Source organism: Schistocerca americana, chromosome 5, assembly GCF_021461395.2.
Source record: "Schistocerca americana isolate TAMUIC-IGC-003095 chromosome 5, iqSchAmer2.1, whole genome shotgun sequence".
Taxonomy (NCBI): Eukaryota; Metazoa; Arthropoda; class Insecta; order Orthoptera; family Acrididae; genus Schistocerca; species Schistocerca americana.
Window position 1 is genome coordinate 585551776 of NC_060123.1, and position 21265 is coordinate 585573040.

The 21265-nt window shown below is 42.9% G+C and overlaps 1 protein-coding gene across 1 annotated transcript in view; it reads left to right on the top strand.

The window, feature by feature from the left end:
* The window catches only part of LOC124616127 (monocarboxylate transporter 2-like), a 99852-nt gene that overhangs the window by 36893 nt on the left and 41694 nt on the right, over positions 1-21265 (top strand). The window contains exon 4 of the mRNA XM_047144394.1: positions 9725-9868. Within this exon, the coding sequence (XP_047000350.1) occupies positions 9725-9868 (144 nt within the window). The remainder of the gene's footprint in view (positions 1-9724; positions 9869-21265) is intronic.

Below are 21265 nucleotides of genomic sequence, written 5' to 3' on the forward strand. Positions count from 1 at the left end.
GCAATAACGATAGGCTACAGTCCGACCTTTCTCAAAGTCGGAAACGTGATGGTACTCATTTCTCCTCCTTACACGAGGCATCACAACAACGTTTCACCAGGCAACGCTGGTCAAGGGCTGTTTGTGTATGAGATATCGGTTGTAAACTTTCCACATGTCAGCAGTTGTAGGTGTCGCCACCGGCGCCAACCTTGTGTGAATGCTCTGAAAAGCTAATCATTTGCGTATCACAGCATCTTCTTCCTGTCGGTTAGATTTCGCGTCTGTAGCACGGCATCTTCGTGGTGTAGCAATTTTAATGGGCAGTATTAAAGCTACTGTTTGTCATACATGCAGAACTGAGTGCAAATTACAGCCAAGTGCTATTGACTATATTCAAGTGCATGAACAATATAATATTGGTTTTTACATGAACTGCACTGTGACATATATCGAGAGATTCAGTTTTACTGGGGTGTAAATAGTATTGTAGGTTTAATGTTGTTGTTGTTGTGGTCTTCAATTCTTTCAATTGGATATGATTTCAGAAAGCTGTGTGTTCCTAATTGAACGCGGTTATCCAACTGGGGAATGGTGGCCTACAATTTAACACGGAATTCGAGCCACTTATCGTTCTGGACGACTCCTAAAGTAGTTGAGAGGTAGAAGCTAGATTATTAGCAGACTGAAAATCTCAGTGAGCCGATCGGTATTCAGTCCATCAATACCCCTGTTTTCTGGCACGCGTCTTACTGCTATACCACTAGGCTTTACAGCAGGGTGCTAATTGAATGGGAAAGTTACTTAACAGGCAACTTTATCCTGTAGCTGAATGCTTAAAAATTTTTTGATACGAAACAAAGGTCTGAATACTAGGCTCAAAGAGGCAGTACCGTTACGAACACCAGAAATTTGCAGCATTTGCAAGGAATGCTGGAAGCAAACTGATTTCAAACAGAGAGATCATTATCATGTTGGCTGCAGTTTCCAAGGAACTGCCCATGCTTACTGTTATTTAAATCACGGACCCAATTTTACAATGCTAGTTGCGTTTCATTATGTAAGGAATTACGATGTTAATTTTCTAATTACGAACTTACGTGAGTATGTGAAAGAAACTGAGCGTAATGGAACGTTCAAAATAAATCCAGTCCATGTTTCTGTGATTGCCACGAATATGAAGAAGCATAATTCGTTTACTCAAGGTATCACAGCGTAATATAATTGCGACAACAAATTTCGGTTTGTAATTCCATGAAGTTTATGGCGTGTTCTCTAGAAAAGTGTGTGAACTGAGAATAACAAGAAAAAAATTCCGCACCAGTGAACAGTTTAATAATGAGAAAGATTTGATTCCATATGACTATGTTACTGAAGGGTCGGTATTGTTGGACGAACAGTCGCTGTCAATTGAAACGTTCAGAAACTTGACGACTGATAGAGCCATTATAACAGAATTTGAATAAATAATAACAGGCAAGGTGCAGTGTTTATTTGAATCCAATAACTATTCCAACCTATATTTGATAATCAATAACTTGCTACAGGCCGCGGCCGTTGAAAATTTTCGCTCAATCTGTCTCAAAACTTAGGAACTGGATCCAACCCATTTATGTGAGTTCAACTGCTGTAACGTGGGATGGTATGCTGAAAATTTGTAATATAAAATTCCAACGTATTACAGACATGGAACAATTACAATTTGGTGAGTGTGAAGTCAGAGTCGAACATTAATCACTATTTACACAGACTGTGTTAGAGTACTGTGTCTGCTGCACTGTAATATAAGGGATTACAACTAAAATTTCTGCCTGCGGAAATGGTGCATTGTTTTGATGTCATGAGGGTACCAGATTAACCAGATTATTTCCACGTCTTACATTATCGAAGAAAACCTTGAACATCCAAAAAGTCTATCAAGCTCACGGTGATTTATCATTATGGTAGTCTGTTGCCCAGCAGTAAGATGTCATTTCAAAAAAAATGGCTCTGAGCACTATGGGACTCAACTGCTGAGGTCATTAGTCCCCTAGAACTTAGAACTAGTTAAACCTAACTAACCTAAGGACATCACACACATCCATGCCCCAGGCAGGATTCGAACCTGCGACCGTAGCGGTCTTGCGGTCCCAGACTGCAGCGCCTTTAACCGCACGGCCACTTCGGCCGGCAGATGTCATTTCAAAGAGGCGTCATGGACGTGGGAGTTGCATGATTCTTTCGATTGGCATGTAACTGTGATTGGGAAAATAATACCTAACATCGATTATACATGTGCTTGAGGTGCATCTGAAGATAGTGGTGGAATTCCCGAAATCTGTCATGTAACAAAAACCATCCTGCAGTCGGAGGCCATTTTATATTACTAATCACATACTGCTGTGTTCCCAGCAGTGCTTCAGATGCAAAATTAAAATTGCGGTACTCACCTTGTCCTTCAAAATTTTCCGGAAGGCTGAAAGTGATGTTGCCAGGAATTCACCTACGGCAGTGGGTTGAATTCCAAAAGCGTAGGTGCCGTTACATTCATGAAAATCATATCAAACATATGATCCACCGAAAGGCATTTCTTAAAGGCATTATAGTTTCATTTAAACGAGCGTTCATACTTAGCTGTTAATATAGCAATAATTTCTGAAATACAAAGCACTTGCAGCAGATCACAATGCTATCTTTCAGTATATCTACATTTCTTCTACTCCTTAAAGTTCTCATAATTTTCCTTTTATTTGACATTTTTTGCAGAGATGAATTATACTTTCTTTTTCTTACGTTATACTTAGCTTCTCAGGCCATTCATATTGTTCTTAAATTTCTAAATCTAAGGTTCTCACTGCTTTCTAAATCTAAGGCGCACCTGAAAAACGAAACTCGAAATCAAGGAAAAATAAATTTCCCGAGTCTAAGCCGCACCTCAACTTTGAGACTCGAAATGCAACGGGAGAGAAAAGTTTTAGACCTCACCTCCAAATGGACACAAATTTGGTCCATTGTAACATGAGACACAATTTAGGTCGAATGGATGAAGATAAAGCTACAGTAGTTTGGTTCGAGTCGTAAGCTTAACAGTTAAGTTTTACCAAGTAGCCATTGCTATGTGTCAGGCGCTCCGTCATGATTTGTACGGGTACCCTTCCTTTTTCACGTGGTTCGTCTGGTTTGAATCGATTGCTTATTTTGCTTTGATCTGATAAGTGCCGTCCTCTTTGTTATAGGTGTTTACGTCACTCTAAGCTGAAACTGCATTATTGTACTGTGTCATGCATTGTTTGTCGCATTCTGATAGTAGGTGTTTACGACCTGTCGCCGCTCACGGCATGGCTTGATTTTGTGCGCGCTACCGCGGCTTACAATATATATACAGGGTGTTACAAAAAGGTACGGCCAAACTTTCAGGTAACATTCCTCACACACAAAGAAAGAAAATATGTTATGTGGACATGTGTCCGGAAACGCTAACTTTCCATGTTAGAGCTCATTTTATTACTTCTATTCAAATCACATTGATCATGGAATGGAAACACACGGCAACAGAACGTACCAGCGTGACTTCAAACACTTTGTAACAGGAAATGTTCAAAATGTCCTCCGTTAGCGAGGATACATGCATCCACCCTCCGTCGCATGGAATCCCTGATGCGCTGATGCAGCCCTGGAGAATGGCGTATTGTATCACAGCCGTCCACAATACGGCACGAAGAGTCTCTACATTTGGTACCGGGGTTGCGAAGACAAGAGCTTTCAAATGCCCCAATAAATGAAAGTCACGAGGGTTGAGGTCAGGAGAGCGTGGAGGCCATGGAATTGGTCCGCCTCTACCAATCCATCGGTCACCGAATCTGTTGTTGAGAAGCGTACGAACACTTCGACTGAAATGTGCAGGAGCTCTATCGTGCATGAACCACATATTGTGTTGTACTTGTAAAGGCACATGTTCTAGCAGCACAGGTATGAGGATTGACACATTGCTGGATGAACCATTCGCAGACGTGTACCCGTGGATGCCAATCAGCTGCCGATTGTGCCTGTACACGCTGTACATGGTACGGAAACAACTGGTTCTCTCGTAGCACCCTCTATACAGTGACGTGGTCAACGTTACCTTGTACAGCAACAACTTCTCCGACGCTGATATTAGGGTTATTGCCTCGTCCATTGCAGGTGTCCTCGACGTTCTAGGTCTTCCCCAGTCGCGAGTCATAGGCTGGAATGCCCCGTGCTCCTTAAGACACCGATCAATTGCTTCGAACGTCTTCCTGTCGGGACACCTTCGTTCTTGAAATCTGTCTCGATACAAACGTACCGCGCCACGGCTATTGCCCCGTGCTAATCCATACATCAAATGGGCATCTGCCAACTCCGCATTTGTAAACATTGCACTGACTGCAAAACCACGTTCGTGATGAACACTAACCTGTTGATGCTACGTGCTGGTGTGCTTGATGCTAGTACTGTAGAACAATGAGTCGCATGTCAACACAAGCACCGAAGTCAACATTACCTTCCTTCAATTGGGCCAACTGGCGGTGAATCTAGGAAGTACAGTGCATACTGACGAAACTAAAATGAGCTGTAACATGGAAATTAAGTGTTTCCGGACACATGCCCACATAACATCTTTTCTTTATTTGTGTGTGAGGAATGTTTCCTGAAAGTTTGGCCGTACCTTTTTGTAACACCCTGTATATAAAAAAGAGATGAATTGTCTCATAAGCGAAACAATGGCAAGAGACTGCTGTTTGTTGTTACTTACACTGCTGCTTTCTTTGATAATGATCAACAAGAACAAAATAATAGACTGCGTATGATAGAAGATGTTCTGAACGAGAGTTTTGTGAACATTTTTCTCCGTTTGAAAATCTTTGCAGACGCATCTTTAGTACATTACATTCTGCACAGAAATTAGAGTAATGTTAGATTTAAAAATCTAGTCTGTTGCCGTGCTTCATTTCTGCCTTTATCACTATTCAGCATAAGAATAATACGAATATAAACATGACATGATATGTATATTCTTCCGCGTTTGCTGTTGTCTCACTCTAGTTTCGTAGTTTATTAGGCAGATAGGATTTAAATGAGATAACAGCAAACACGAAAGAATGCTTGGCATAATGTCTACATTCTTCTACCTTTTCTTTTAATTTATTTACTGACGCAGCGGTTTTGGCGCCAGTATTTATCTTTGTGCCTGCGAAGCATGCCTGTGTAGCGCTACATGTATTCAACGGCAGAAGATAGTTGTGGCGGCACCTACCAACATTTTTCAGAACTTCCGCTTACTTTGCACTCGATTCTAAGCCGCAGGCTGTTTTTTGGATTACAAAAACCCGGAAAAAAGTTCGGCTTAGATTCGAGTAAATACGGTAGGTGTTCATTCTTTCCGCGCGCTATACAAGACTAGAATAATAGAGAATTGTGAAGGTGGTTCGATGAACCCTCTACCAGGCACTTAAATGTGATTTGCAGCGTATCCATGTAGATGTAGATGTAGATAATATCTAATTTCCAACAAGTCAAAGTACCTACTGCAACTGCAATCGAAGTTCTGTTTCAGATGTAGCCTTGTTCTAGATATAACGTGTCTCGGTAACATAAAACATCAATTAAATATTTGTTTCAGTGTAAGCAGTAGGGCAGTATGGTATTGTATTGGATATTACCGATTAACATTTAACTTGGTTTCATGCAAACAAACAACAATACTTAACGTCAGACTAACTAACTGACTGTTAAACACATTTTTCTTTGGAGCCCTTTGCAACGTCTCAATGTTTGAATTTTCAAAGAGCTATAGGATTAGTATGGTAAGAGCCAGCCCATATCGTCATAGATTTATAGGTTTTAGAACAATCCGTGGTCTGCATGCGGCGCGGTGCAAATCCAAGTATCAGTGCGACCCAAGAAGTCAATGTCTATTATAAGACTGGGAAAAAATGTGGTAAAATTCCTTTTATGTAAAGGTATTATTAAATGAGCGTTTTCAATTTACAGTTCCTGCCATACCGCCGAGCATCCCTCTCTCTCTTTCTCTCTTTCTTTGTTATTCTTTATTTTATGAGAATGTAGCAAAGTCTTTCATAATATATTGAGCTGCATATCTCAGTGTTTTGCTTGTGGTCCATACCTGTATTAGCGACAATTCTTTCATACATTATGCAACTGCTAGTAAGAGCGGTCATCAGTGGGAGAGGTCACGGGAAGGTAAAGTGAAAGGGCGATATGAGGCACAAGAAGACTGGTGTGAAGAGGATGGGAGCGGGGGTGTATTTTGGGAGAGGGAAGGGGTATGGTGATGTCACGTGTTTGTCCCTGTAGGTAAGTCCTCTTGAGCGATAGTCAAGTGTATTTGGTACCGAATGTCCATTGAACTTTTCTCATGCCACTGTATGTCAATTACATGTAGTATTCATTAGTTCTCAATCCATTATTTGTGCTTGTACTGTATTAATTTACCTAACATACTTTTCTTTTGTGAACTGTTATGACGTAAGTAGGACAGAGTGCATGCTTCCCAGAAGTATGTCGCACAAATTTTCCATATACTCGAAAGTCTGACTCCCATTATTTTCCTTTACCCTTCCACATCTGAAACTTCTGCAATGGTATTATGATGCAAGTCTACATTCCGCTACTGTCACAGATTCTGTATCTGAATGATGAGTGTCCAGTACGTTCTCGTATATTAGGTGTGCCGATTTCGAACTAAATGGTCAGACTTGCGTGTTTTGACACCATACCTAACCCTGGGTAATGGTTTCTCCTAATTACACTCAAGTATGGAGCATTAATCACAGAGTCAAATTGTGGTATCCCACTGTGTGCACTTAAATACCCGTCGCGTGAGTAACTAGTGGGGGCACTTACCTTGCGATCATGCGCAAGTCCATTTTACGCTAGATTGTCAGGCGTGAGTATCTAAGATGAATACTTTCAAAGCCAGAACAAAACAAAAGTCAGCCAATGTAACGCAGCCTTAGTAGCAGTTTGCGCATAATCTAGGGAAGAGCAGGATCGAGTTTGCTTAGCAGTAATGACGTGCGAAGAGATTTATGAACTGCGAACATGGTAGGGTGTGGAATTATTAACGAATCTGTTAAAGTAATACCGTTAGTGAGTCGCACTTATTAATCAATTAATACGTTCCACTCGGGACCCTATTAAATTTTTAATATTTTAGGGTAAATTTTTAATATTTTGGGGTTCATCTGAAGAAAAGCGAATTTCGCTGTTCACCTTGTTTCTGAATAAGAATGAGAAAATTATTTACTTTTTATTACAATTTTTCTCTTCTTGCTACTAAAATTTCAGTAATTTAAAACAAATCAATTCTATTGGTACGTTGTTGCTGTAGTAGATAGCTTTAGAGTTCCATCTCGCAACTTTTTATGCACAGATAGCTCTGTGCGGTCACGGTGCTATTCGCGTGCCTGTAACGTATTCGTTCCTTCTCAACGTTCTGTCAACCCTTTTCATTAATACGTCACCCTGGGAGGATGTAGCTAGTGCCTGGAATATATTCGTTCTTTGGGTAATAGTAAATGTCGAATGCGAAGTGCTTCCACTGGAAAAGCAGTACCACCGTTTCAAAGCGCAATCAGTGACACGTTACGGCAACAAGTGTGATGTGCGTTCTTTTGTGCATATTTTTCTGTAGGAGAGGAATGTAATAAACTTGCACTGCGCAACATCTCCACATCTGTGATCAAACATTTTGTTTCAGAACGACTGTGAGGTACATGTTATGAAATGCACTGTCACAGACAGATAACGTTCATCACTTGTAAGCGCCCTTTACGTCGAAGCGAACACGAGTGAAAACAAGCGAATGCACATTCGCAAACAATGCGCAGGATGTTCACTTTCCGGCGCCATCGTTGACTTGTACTAGCGAATAAGCATTCACACTAGAGCGAACGCAAGAGAATAGTATACAATGTGCTTTGTTTTCTGGTGCAAAAACGCTGCCGTGATACAAAGTTGCTGAACTTATAATCAGCACACCGGAATGGAGAAAATACACATACAACATGATTTATTTTGAATAGGAGGCACGCTGTTGGTAGTGGAAGCAAAACGGTGTAGTCACAGAAAAATGAGTGTCTGAATTTTTGCACAGGCGTGAAAGACCTGGTGGCTTGCCTCCGATTAGTGATTTGCATCTGCAATCACGGATTGCTTTACTCCAAAACTATATCCGCATCTTGACTGACTATTTTCGCCCTTTCCTAGTAACAAATGAAACCGAAGATTTCAGAGCAAGATACAAATTGCAGACGATCCATATCAGCAGAAGAGAGGGGAGCACTAACACTACGATTCTTAGCAACAGGTGATAAAATAGCCTCAAATATCTATTTCGTGTACCAATCGCATCTCTTCCCAAGTAATTAGTGTCATGTGAGAAACACTTCAGTAATTTATGAAGGTAAATGAGTAACGTAATGTAAAACTATACAGAAATACAGCCACATCTTTATCGGAAGAAAAACAGTTTTCATTTATTCTGTTCCGACATTTAAATTGTCTATTTATTTTGATGGCATTTATCTCTCTTATAGGTATTATGTGAAACAAATAAATGGGCATAGATGATACGCTAAAGGTTATGCACCACATTCTCTGTCACTTATGTAGTATCTATAGATGTGGACGTGGAGGAAGAATATTTCACACCACAGAGACTTATCTTTTTTCACTACACCCATTCCCGATGTTGTACGTTGTTTACTCCTTTCACACCTACAAGATAGCAGTGAATTAATATCCTCCCTAACTTGCCCTGTTGACGCTACCAGAACTTGGACAGTTTCTTGCCAAGCATAAATTTTTTGTTGAGTATTTTATACAGGGGATCTTTAGAATCATACAAGCACCTGTGGAATCTACACTTTTCTGTCAACAGAAGTACGCTTCCAACCAACACAAAAAACTCTTACACCAAAGAATACCAACAATAGTTCGCGCGGGAAAACGACACACTGCAGCAGAGCGAGTATACTGTGTCTATCGTCGAAGGTAGTGCCAAAGCGGAAAAGATGCGAACCACCTTCGATGGTTCGCTCTAAAGTCGACAACCAACGTCGAAGGTAGTGCCGAGGCGGAAAGGATGCGAACTACCTTCGATGGTTCGCTCTAAAATCGACAACAAACGACGAAGGTAGCGCCGAAGCGGAAAGGACGAGAACTACCTTCGATGGTTCGCTCTAAAATCGACGAACAGCTATCACAAGCGAACACTTGCGAATGTGACCCGTGCACGGCCGAACACCACGCGCTAAGCATTTACACCAGAGAGAATTATCGTTCCCTACTGCACGTTTGTTTGTGTTCACTTTGGTGCCGTCCGTGTTATTTGTGGTCAAAGAGACGCTTGTAATAGGAAGTCGTTGTTCAGTATCCATACATTTTTCGCTTTCTGCTTTGGTGTTTCGCAGGTTACAGCATGTTTCACGGACTACGAGAAAGTTTTTAAATAATTAACAGGTTTCTGGAACTTATTACCTGGTTTAACTGTAACGCTGTGACCTGTTACTCTTATTTTGTAAAATGAAGAAACCCCACAACGTCCTGCTTGTGTTCCCGGGCTTGCCGCGGTGGCCGAGCGGTTCTAGGCGCTACAGTCTGGAACCGCGCGACCGCTACGGTCGGTTAATTAGCATATTTCACTACTATTTCACTACGTCTGTCGTCACTTAATGAGAAATCATGTCCACAAATTTCTAAAAACTGTGTACGTCTTTTTCAGGTCTTCTCACGGGGCCGCTGCTGAAGAAATTCAGTATACGTCAAGTGGCTTTCAGCGGGGGCTGTCTAACAGTGTCGGGGCTCCTTCTCACCAGTTTTGCCAATTCGTTCATCCACATCATTATCACCTACAGCATCTTCATAGGTCAGTGATTCGACTTATCAACTTTGTCAATACGCTTCTCCCACGATTATTCTCGTTCTTTGCAGTTGGATCTGTCCCGTTAATCTTTCCCTGCAACACTCTCCTTTCCTTCTTTCTTTCTTTCTTCTTCTTCTTCTTCTTCTTCTTGTTATTGTGCAGCCGTTGTCGCAATGCGGAAACAAGGCTATTTATCTAACGCCCAAAGGGGCATATCATTGGCTTTCAGGTCAAGGGTGGAAGCATTTCTGAAACGACTAAGTTTCTAAACAGTTCGGGTGCCACTGTGATTAAAATATACCGTGCATGGCCAAATGACGCCATCCAAAACCATCGTCAGGTCACGTTGAGGGGTGAACGACGATGTGTGTACAGGCGAATAGACGTGCAACTGTTGACTAACAGTCCACCCAGATGAACTAAGGGTATCCCAAGGATACATACACATTTTTGTTGCTCAGTTGCGACTTCCATAATGACGAGACCACCCAGGTAGTGCCACGAAAGCATTTCCCAGACGAAAATGTTCCATCCACTGACCTGGACCAGTTACGACAACTTTTGCAGAACCATGCTCGCCAACAGATATCTCTCTGAGTGTAAAACATGATTCAGGTAAAATGGCCACATGTCACCACTCAGTGAACGTCCAGTTACGGTATTAATGAGCAAATGCCAGTCTTCGTCGCCAGTCAACCGCAGTCAGCATGGGTGCATGAACCAGGCGCCTATTGTGGAGGTCCATACGCAGCAGTGTTCGTTGACTTCTCAACGAACACTGCTGCGTATGGACCTCCACAATAGGCGCCTGGTTCATGCACCCATGCTGACTGCGGCCATTTTACCTGAATCATGTTTTACACTCAGAGAGATATCTGTTGGCGAGCATGGTTCTGCAAAAGTTGTCGTAACTGGTCCAGGTCAGTGGATGCAACATTTTCGTCTGGGAAATGCTTTCGTGGCACTACCTGGGTGGTCTCGTCATTATGGAAGTCGCAACTGAGCAACAAAAATGTGTATGTATCCTTGGGACCATGTTCAGCCCTACATGCAGCTTTTTTCTTCAGCACGAAGGCATCTAGCAGCAGGAAAGTGCTATGTGTTACACTATTACCAGTATACGTGCGGTGTTTGGAGAGAACCAGGATGCGTTTACGGTACTCCCCTGTCACCGAACTCTCGACATTTAAACCGAGTCAAGAATCTGAAGGACCACGTCGATCAGGCTGTTCGACCGCCTAGGTGCCATGTCGATGACTCCACTCCAGACGTTCCTTCTGTGAAGACGCGTCAGGGGCAGACATACAGCAGGACTCCGGGAGTAAAGGCCACTCTGCCGAGCGAGGGTTGATTGAAAGTTGGCAGCATTGTATGCGGCAGGTACTGGCTTGTTCCATAGCCTCTTCTCTACAGTTCCAGTTGGCGGGAAACCTTATCACGGAACAGTTGTTACAGTGTAAAGTATGATACCCTGCGCAGACGGTCGGTCAATGCGATTTAAGCAACGTGCAGTCACTGATTTCTTGACAGCAGAAGTTGTCACCCCAAAGGAGATTCATCAGAGAATGAAAGCAGTTTATGATGATTCTGTTGATTTGAGTTCTGTGTGTCGTTGGGCGACATGACAAACAAAGAGTTGGACGTCCTGTGACAGCAATCACCGAGTTTCACAAGCAAAATGTTGACATATTGATTCACGACAATCGTCGTATCACTCACAGAGAAACTGCATGCACAATCGGCATTCAACAAGAACGTGTGGGGTCATATTATTGCTTTGCTTGGTTATCGGGAGATCTGTGCACAATGGGTACCCCGGATGCTGACTCCTGAAATGAAAGCGCAAAGACTTGAAATTGGCAACGAACTCCTCTCACGTTACGAGAATAAAGGTGATGCCTTTCTCCACTCAATTGTGACAGGAGACGAAACGTGGGTTCACTATTACGACCCGGAGACGAAACGTCAGTCTATGGAATATCGACACAAAGACTCGCCCCAGAAAAAGAAATTCAAGATGCAGCCGTCAGCTGGAAAAATCATGGCCACAGTGTTCTGGGACGCAGATGGTGCTATCCATGTTGACTTCCTTGATCGTGGAACAACAATAAATTCAGAGCGTTACATCACAATTTTGCGAACTCTGAAACGACGGCTAACAAGGGGCCGAAAGGAAAAGGGAAATGTTTTCCTGCAGCATGACAATGCAAAAACACACACTTCACGTGCCACCACAGCAGAACTTCAGAGACTGAATCTCAACACCTTGCGGCATCCTCCATGCAGTCCAGATTTAGCACAGTCTGACTTCCACATGTTCCCGATAGTGAAAGACAATCTGCGGGGACATCATTATTCTTCTGATGAAGCCGTTGAGAGAACTGTGAGATTGTGGTTGCGGAAACAAAGTGTCGACTTCTTCCGTGACGGCTTCAGAAACCTTGTTCATCGTAGGCAGAAATGTATCCAATTAGCTGGGAATTATGTGGAAAAGTCAATATTGGTAATTAAAGATCACATTCTAAGGATTATTTCTGCGTTTGATCTATTGAAATATTCCTATCCAAACCCCAGTTAACGAAGATCGAGGCATTACTTTTTATTCAATCCTCGTAATGATACACTGAGACCTACTCTTTTGCCGTTTCATTAGTGTGGTGTCACCGCCAGACACCACACTTGCTAGGTGGTAGCCTTTAAATCGGCCGCGGTCCATTAGTATACGTCGGACCCGCGTGTCGCCACTGTCAGTGATAGCAGACCGAGCGCCACCACACGGCAGGTCTAGAGAGACGTACTGGCACTCGCCCCAGTTGTACAGCCGACTTTGCTAGCGAAGCTACACTGACCGATACGCTCTCATTTGCCGAGACGATAGTTAGCATAGCCTTCAGCTACGTCAATTGCTACGACCTAGCAAGGCGCCATAGTCCTTTGCTATATATATATATATATATATATATATATATATATATATATTGTGGTTATAACATGTACCGTCAAGAGAGATGTTCTACAATTGTGGATTAAAGTTAAGTATTACATCATCTACGTACTTTATTTACAATTCTCAAGATATTGTCCTGTTCCAGACCTCACGCCAGTCAGCGTGTAATTAAACGCGTGCATTTCGGCCTCCTCTAGAAAAACAGTGTTGGCTCTTCTGCCAACACTACAATTAGTAATTTCTATTTGTTTTTGTGTTATTTGAAATGTCTTGACGTAGGATCTCCGCATCTTTTTCAAGAGACAAGCAGTCTCATGAATTAATAAAATTTCGTGATTCGATTCGTTCGTTGATTCTAATCTCTAATTTTAGTTTCTCCTGCGTTTGGACTACCTTCTCTAAGGTTGTGCTGAAAAATAATGGAGAGAGTCTGCCTTTGCTGGCTCCTTTTTTAATTTTAAAATTTATCCAACTAAAATTTACCTTTCATTTTGTGCCATGTAGTGTTTCACTGATAACTACAGAGGTTTCCAAGTAAAGGCTTCGTTCTTTTAGAATTTGGAAAAAAGATTTGTGGCCAACTGAATCTAAGAATATTTTTAAAAAAATTACAACTGTAGAAACTGCTTTATTATTATAAATTTTTAATGTCTGAGAGCTGTAGATAAGATCAATTTGGTCCGATATCTCTTTCATATTGACCTACTGTGCGTTGCGTTTGTTGCAGAGTCTCTGTGAGGAAGAATGGTAATTTTTCTGTCATTATTATCAGTTCTGCGTCCCTTCTTATATTGTTGATCTTTGAATGCAATTTTCCTTTCTCTATTTACTTAACATCCTCTGTGCTTCTTTCTGTTCTCTCTCTTTCTCTTTCCGTACTTCTCTCTCTCTCCTCCCCCCCCCTTTCCCCCCCTCTCTCTCCCACAGTGGTGTGTGTGTGTGTGTGTGTGTGTGTGTGTGTTTGAGGTTTGCAGTCTCCGCGAATCTATCGATGTTTGCCTGCTCTGTCCTGAAATTTCTGTTAATCTCTTCATTTGATATCTAAAAGGATGTTTGATTTTCATCTTACTACTGTCAGTTACGTATGACTGTTAAAGTAAAACTACCATCTACGAGGGTTTAGTGTGTTGGACCACTATTAGTCTTTCACATGTTAATCCACATTTATTTTGACAGATATCTGGAATACATTTCTCGGTCAAAAATTTGAAATACACTTGCGGGATATATTAGTAACACCAGTTTCATGTAATTCGTCACACAGTAGAGTAGTCTGTTTGCTTAAAGATGATTCTAAATGAATGCAGTGGAGTTTATCCTCTAAAAGATACTGAAAGTCATCGAAAATGATTCATTTGGTGAATAAAGTGCCAGGGACACTGTTTAACTTCAACCACATGTTCATTAGACGACAAGAAGATATGTGAATTCCGACATCAAAAGCTTAGTAGAGAAAATTTTTCTTGATATCTCCCGAAGCATATAATACAACAAGGCATATTACAAGTCCTTAGCAGTGGTATTATTTCGAAAAGAGTTATTTTACCCTATGGGAGACGACCATACTGGACATAATGAAAGACTAGTCCAGAACCATACAATAAAAATTAAACTAAATGATAACATATTTTATTTGCGCAAGCCATCACGTGAGTACTACTGCTGGATATCAATGGATGATTGGGTCTCTACAAAATTCTTGCTGTAATTCGACCGACATGTAACCGTCACCAAGACACTGCCACGTCCAACTTTAGTTTTCATTTTGATCGTCTGCGATAGATGTGACCTATCTGTTGTTGGAAACAGGTTGAACGATGACTCACTGGGCCACGTTAGTATTTTCCGATTGTAATTGGCCTAAGCTACATGTCCTCGGCACCATTTGCTTTTACTAATGCGTTCTTCGTAGTCATGTGACATTCTCAGACTGGCATTAGTTTGCAGATTTTTAAGATTCGATGCTTAGAGAGTATTATAAGAGCAATAACGGGCCTTAAGTATTACATGCGTATTTATTAGATCGATTATCTCTCTCAGAAGTGAGGTCTTTTGGCTCAAGTCTAAACGATGTTCCGTCTTGGATTGACAGCATGAGGTATGTTACTTTCAGCTGGTTTGATACTGCTTTCCAGGTTAGTCTATCCTGTGCAAGTCTTCATCTCAGCGTAACTACTGATACATACGTCCAATAGAATCTGCACACTGTAATCGAGTGTCGACTTCTTTCTACCATTATTAACCCACACACTTCGCTCCTTTACCAAATTTACTATTATACCTTGCCTCAGGTGTACTATCCAACAAACCATAAATTTCTTTTTCCTCAATTCTGTTCGGTAAATACATGTCAGTTACTAAATCTACCCATCTAATCCTCAGTGTTCCTCTATACCACAACATTTCTGATTATATTCATCACAGTGTAGTAGTCCGCCCCTGGTAGCTGGTCAGCGCGATGGAATGTCTTACCTAACGGCCCGGGTTCGATTCCTGGCTGGGTCGGAGATTTTATCCGCTCAGGGTGTGGATGTTGTGTTGTCCTTATCATCATCATTTCATCCCCTCGACACGCAAGTCGCCGAAGTGACGTCAACTCGAACGACTTGCACCGTGTGAACGCTCTACCCGACGGGAGGCCCTAGTCACACGGCATTTACATTTACATTTTACAGTGGAGTAGTCTGTTTCCATTCTCCTGTAAGTAATTCATGTCATTGTTTGTGCAACCAACTGCAAACCTCCATTAAAGGCCTTCTCGGTTTATATTCTGATTTATTTTGAAACTTCCTGGCAGATTAAAACTGTGTGCCCTACCGAGACTCGAACTCGGGACCTTTGCCTTTCGCGGGCAAGTGCTCTACCAACTGAGCTACCGAAGCACGACTCACGCCCGGTACTCACAGCTTTACTTCTGCCAGTATCTCGTCTCCTACCTTCCAAACTTTACAGAAGCTCTTCTGCGAACCTTGCAGAACTAGCACTCCTGAAAGAAAGGAGTGCTCCTATCGGACTCTTCTATATGAGTTCTATTTAGGGAAAACGCTTCGTTACGAAATAAACACGACCATATGCCTAATACGAAACGTGTAGAGATGTCTGTGCATTGGCGGAGCTGCCATTTATACTTAGGTGATTCATTTGAAATTGTTTCCGACGTGACTGCGGCCGTACGACGAATTAGCGGAGTTGCAAGCGGAATGGTAGTTGCAGCGAGACGCATGGGACGTTCCATTTCTGAAGTCGTTAGGGAGTTCAGTATTCCAAGATCCACTGTGTCAAAAGTGTGCCGAGAGCACCAAATTTCAGGCATTTCCTCTCACCACGGACGACGAAGTGGCCGACGGCCTTCACTTAACGACCGAGTGCAGCGGCGTTTGTGTAGAGTTGTCAGTGCTAACAAGCAGTCAACACAGCGTGAAACAACCACAAAAATCAATGTGGGACGTACCACAGAGGTATCCGCTAGGACAGTGAGGCGACTTTCGGCGTTAATGCGCTATAGCAGCAGGCAAGCGACGCCAGTGGCTTTGCTGACAGCACGACGTCGTCTGCCGCGCCTCTCTTGGGCTCGTGACAAAGTCGGTTTGACACTAGACGACTGGAAAACCGTGTCCTGGTCAGATGAACTCCGATTTCGGTTGGTAAGAGCTGATGGTAGGGTTCACGTGTGGCGCAGACCCTACGAAGCCATGGACCTAAGTTGTCAACAAGGCACTGTGCAAGCTGGTGGTTCAAATGGCTCTGAGCACTATGGGACTTAACATCGATGGTCATCAGTCCCCTAGAACTTAGAACTACTTAAACCTAACTAACCTAAGGACAGCACACAACACCCAGCCATCACGAGGCAGAGAAAATCCCTGACCTCGCCGGGAATCGAACCCGGTAACCCGGGCGTGGGAAGCGAGAACGCTACCGCACGACCACGAGATGCGGGCGCAAGCTGGTGGTGGCTCCATAATGGTGTGAGCTGTAGTTGCATAGACTCTGTCCTCTGGCCCAAGTGAATCGTTCATTGATTGGAAATGGTTACATGCGGCAGTTTGGAGACCATTTGTAGCCATTCATTGTCTTAATATTCCCAGACGAGATGGTCAGTTAGACTGTCAGCGAGATCGCATCGATAGTTCCTGCTACTACTAAGGCGAGTACACCGTTCGCTTGTTACATATTGTTACGAGCTTCAAACAGGAGGAGTGCAGTAATGTATAGGAACTGTGATTGTTGTGTAGAGGTGCGAGCTGAGCCGGCAACCCATCGCTCACAGCTGCAGGCTGCGTTGGCTTCCGTCACACAGCTTGAGGCTGTTGCCAAGGGGCGTCACTGTTGGGGGATCGGACGCGGGGATGCGAGGGACGTCGAACACGTCCCACGTGTCCTCCGATCGGTCCACTACTGTGACCTCCCCGGGTGCTGCCTGCACTGAGGTTGACCCCTCACCCGTGGTAGTGTGGGAGATCATTCCAAAGTCTGGCAGGCAGCGAAAAACTTTCCGAAGGACCGATCGTGGGGCCTCCTCGGTTTGTTTGACGAACAGGTTTCGGGCGTTAGCTGTGGCTCGCGATATCTCTGAGGCGGATGCAGTCGTCCACCCCATTCCGGAGGAAGCTTCTCGGCCCCCAAGGTCTAGACGTTCACAGAGGGTGGGTTTGCTGGTAATTGGGAGCTCCAACGATAGGCGCGTAATGGAGCCCCTTAGGAACATGGCTGCCAAGGAAGGGAAGGCAGCCAGTGTGCACTCTGTGTGCATTCCGGGGGCAGTCATTCCGGATGTGGAAATGGTGCTTCCCGGAGCTATGAAGAGTACACGGTGCAACCAACTGCAGGTGGTGGCTCATGTCGGTACCAATGACGTGTGTCGCCTTGGATAGAGGCAGGTTCCGTCTGGTTTCGGGCGGCTAGCGGAAATGATAAAGACTGCCAGTCTTGTTTCCGAGATTAAGGCGGAGCTCACCATCTGCAGCATCGTCTATAGAACTGACTGTGGTCCTTTGGTGCAGAGCCGAGTTGAGACTCAGGCAGTTCTGTGACCGTGCACGCTGCAGATTCCTTGACTTGCGCCATCGGGTGATGGGTTTCCGGGTTTCGCTTAATAGGTCAGGAGTCCACTACACACAGGAGGCGGCTACACGTGTATTGGGGGCGATGTGGAAGGGACTGGGCGGTTTTTTAGGTTAGAGGGCCTCAGGGAACCACAGAAGGGGCGTCCGTCAGAAAGTGGGCAGGTAAAACACAGTAAGGTAGTTGTAGAAACGATTGGTTTTGTAAGTTGTTGTAGCTGTGTTGGGAAAGAACCAGAGCTCCAAGCCCTAATAGAAAGCACTGAAGCTCAAATAGTTGTAGGTACAGAGAGCTGGGTAAAGCAGGAAATAAGTTCAGCCGAAATTTTTTCAAACGATCTAACAGTGTTCAGAAAGGATAGATTAAATACAGTTGGTGGTGGAGTGTTTATTGCTGTCAGAGGTAGTTCGCCTTGTAGCGAAACTGAAGTAGATAGTTCATGTGAAATAGTATGGGTAGAAGTTATACCTGACTATCGAACTAAACTATTAACTGGATCGTTTTACCGACCCCCGACTCAGAAGACATAGTTACTGAACAGTTCAAAGGAAACTTGAGTCTCATTTCAAATAAGTACCCCACTCATATAATTATAGTCGGTGGTCATTTCAATCTACCCTCGATATGCTGGAAAAATTATACGTTTAAAGCCGGCGGCAGGCATAAAACATCATCCGAAATTGTACTTAATGCTTTCTCAGAAAATAATTAGTTCATGAGCCCACTCGAAGCGTAAATGGTTGCGAAAGAATACTTGACCTCTTAGCAACAGATAATCCTGGACAAATAGTGAGTGTTGTGACGAATACAGGGATTAGCGACCGCAAGGCAGTTGCTGCTAGGCTGAATACCGTAACACCAACAACCATCAAAAAGAAACGCAAAGTATATCTATTTAAAAAAGCTGATGAAAATGCTCTTAATGCCTTTTTAAGAGACAGTCTTCACTCCTTACGATCTGATCATGTAAGTGTAGAAAAGTTGTGGAATATTTTCAAAGAGATAGTATCAACAGCAGTTGACAGATATATACCACATGAATTAATAAGTGATGGTACTGATCCCCCATGGTACACAAAACGGGTCAGATCGTAGTTGCAGAAGCAACGACAAAAGCATGCCAAATTTTAAAGAACGCAAACTCCCGAAGATTGGCAAAGTTTTACAGAAGTTCGAAATATGGTGCGTACTTCAATGGGAGATGCTTTTAATAATTTCCACAACGAAGTTCTGTCTCGAAAACACAGAGAGATTCTGGTCATACATAAAGCACACCAGTGGTAAGACACAATACCTTCACTGCGCGATAACAACGATGAAGTCAATGATGACAGTGCCACTATTATTAAGTTATTAAACACGGTTTTACGAAACTCCTTCACCAAAGAGGACGAAGTAAATATTCCTGAATTCCAATCAAGAACAACTGCCAAGATGAGAAACATAAAAGTACATACCCTCGGTGTAACAAAGCAGATTAAATCACTTAATGAAGGCAAGGCCTCCGGTCCAGATTGTATACCAGTCAGGTTCCTCTCAGAGTATGCTGATAAAATAGCTCCATATTTAGCAATTATATACAACAACTCGCTCACAGAAAGATACGTACCTAAAGACTGGAAAATTGCTCAAGTCACACCAATACCCAAAAATGCAAGTAGGAGCAATCCGCTGGATTACAGGCCTATACCACTAACGTCGATTTGCAGTAGGGTTTTAGAACATATACTGTATTCGAACATTATGAAGTACCTCGAAGAAAACGATTTATTGACATGCAGTCAGCACGGATTCAGAAAATATCGTTCTTGTGAAACACAACTAGCTCTTTATACTCATGAAGTAATAAGTGCTATCCACAAAGGATGTCAAATTGATTCCATATTTTTAGATTTCCAGAAGGCTTTCGACACCGTTCCTCACATGCGTCTTCTAACCAAACTGCGTGCCTACGGAGTATCGCCTCAGTTGTGCGACTGGACTCGCGATTTCCTGTCAGAAAGGTCACAGTTCGTAGCAATAGACGGAAAGTCATCGAGTAAAACAGAAGTAATATCCGGCGTCCCCCAAGGAAGTGTTATAGGCCCTCTATTGTTCCTGATCTATACTAACGACATAGGGGACAATTTGAGCAACCGTCTTAGATTGTCTGCAGATGATGCAGTCATTTACCGTCTTGTAAAGTCATCAGATGATGAAAACGACTTGCAAAATGATTTAGATAAGATATCTGTATGGTGCGAAAAGCGGCAATTGACCCTGAATAAAGAAAATTGTGAAGTTATTCACATGATTACTAAAAGAAATCAACTAAATTTCGATTATTCGATAAGTCACACAGAACTGAGGACTGTAAATTCAACTACACACTTAAGGATTACGATTACAAATAACCTAAATTGGAACGATCACATAGATAATATTGTGGGTAGAGCAAACCAAAGACTGCGATTCATTGGCAGAATCCTTAGAAGGTGCAACAGGTCTACCAAAGAGACTGCTTATACTACGCTTGTCCGCCCTATTCTGGAATATTGTTGTGCGGTGTGGGATCCTTATCAGGTGGGACTGACGGATGACATGGAAAAAGTACAAACAAGGGCAGCTCGTTTTGTATTATCGCGGAATAGGGGAGACAGTGTCACGGACATGATATGTGAACTGGAGTGGCAATCATTAAAACAAAGGTGTTTTTCGTTGCGACGGGATCTTCTCATGAAATTTCAATCACCAGTTTTCTCCTCCGATTGCGAAAACATTCTGTTGACAACCACCTACACAGGGAGAAATGATCATCACTATCAAATAAGAGAAATCAGGGCTCGCACGGAAAAAATTAATTGCTCGTTTTTCCCGCGTGCCGTTCGAGAGTGGAACGGTAGAGAGACAGCATGAAGGTGGTTCATTGAACCCTCTTCCAGGCACTTTGTGAATAGCAGAATAATCACGTAGATGTAGACGTAGATGTAGATGGATGACAATGCACCATGTCACTGGGCCAAAATGTGCTGCGAATGTAGTTTGTAGTAAAGAAATAATAAATTAAGTTGAATTAAATAATCATTTCCGATGCTGAAGTTTTGCGGCATGAATAGCGAAAATGTAGGGGGGTTTCCTAAAGGTTTCAAATTATATGTATCGAGCTAATACTCGCAGCTATGCTCGCATATGAGTAGTACTCTTATGACGAGTGATGGTAAGCAAGTAAGCAATCTCTTCGCGAGATATACATAGGAGGGAGCAATATACTGCTTGACTCCTCGGTGAAGGTACGTTCTCGAAACTTCAACAAAAGCCCGTACCGAGCTACTGAGCGTCTCTCCTGCAAAGTCTTCCACTGGAGTTTATCTAGCATCTCCGTAACGCTTTCGCGATTAATAAATGATACT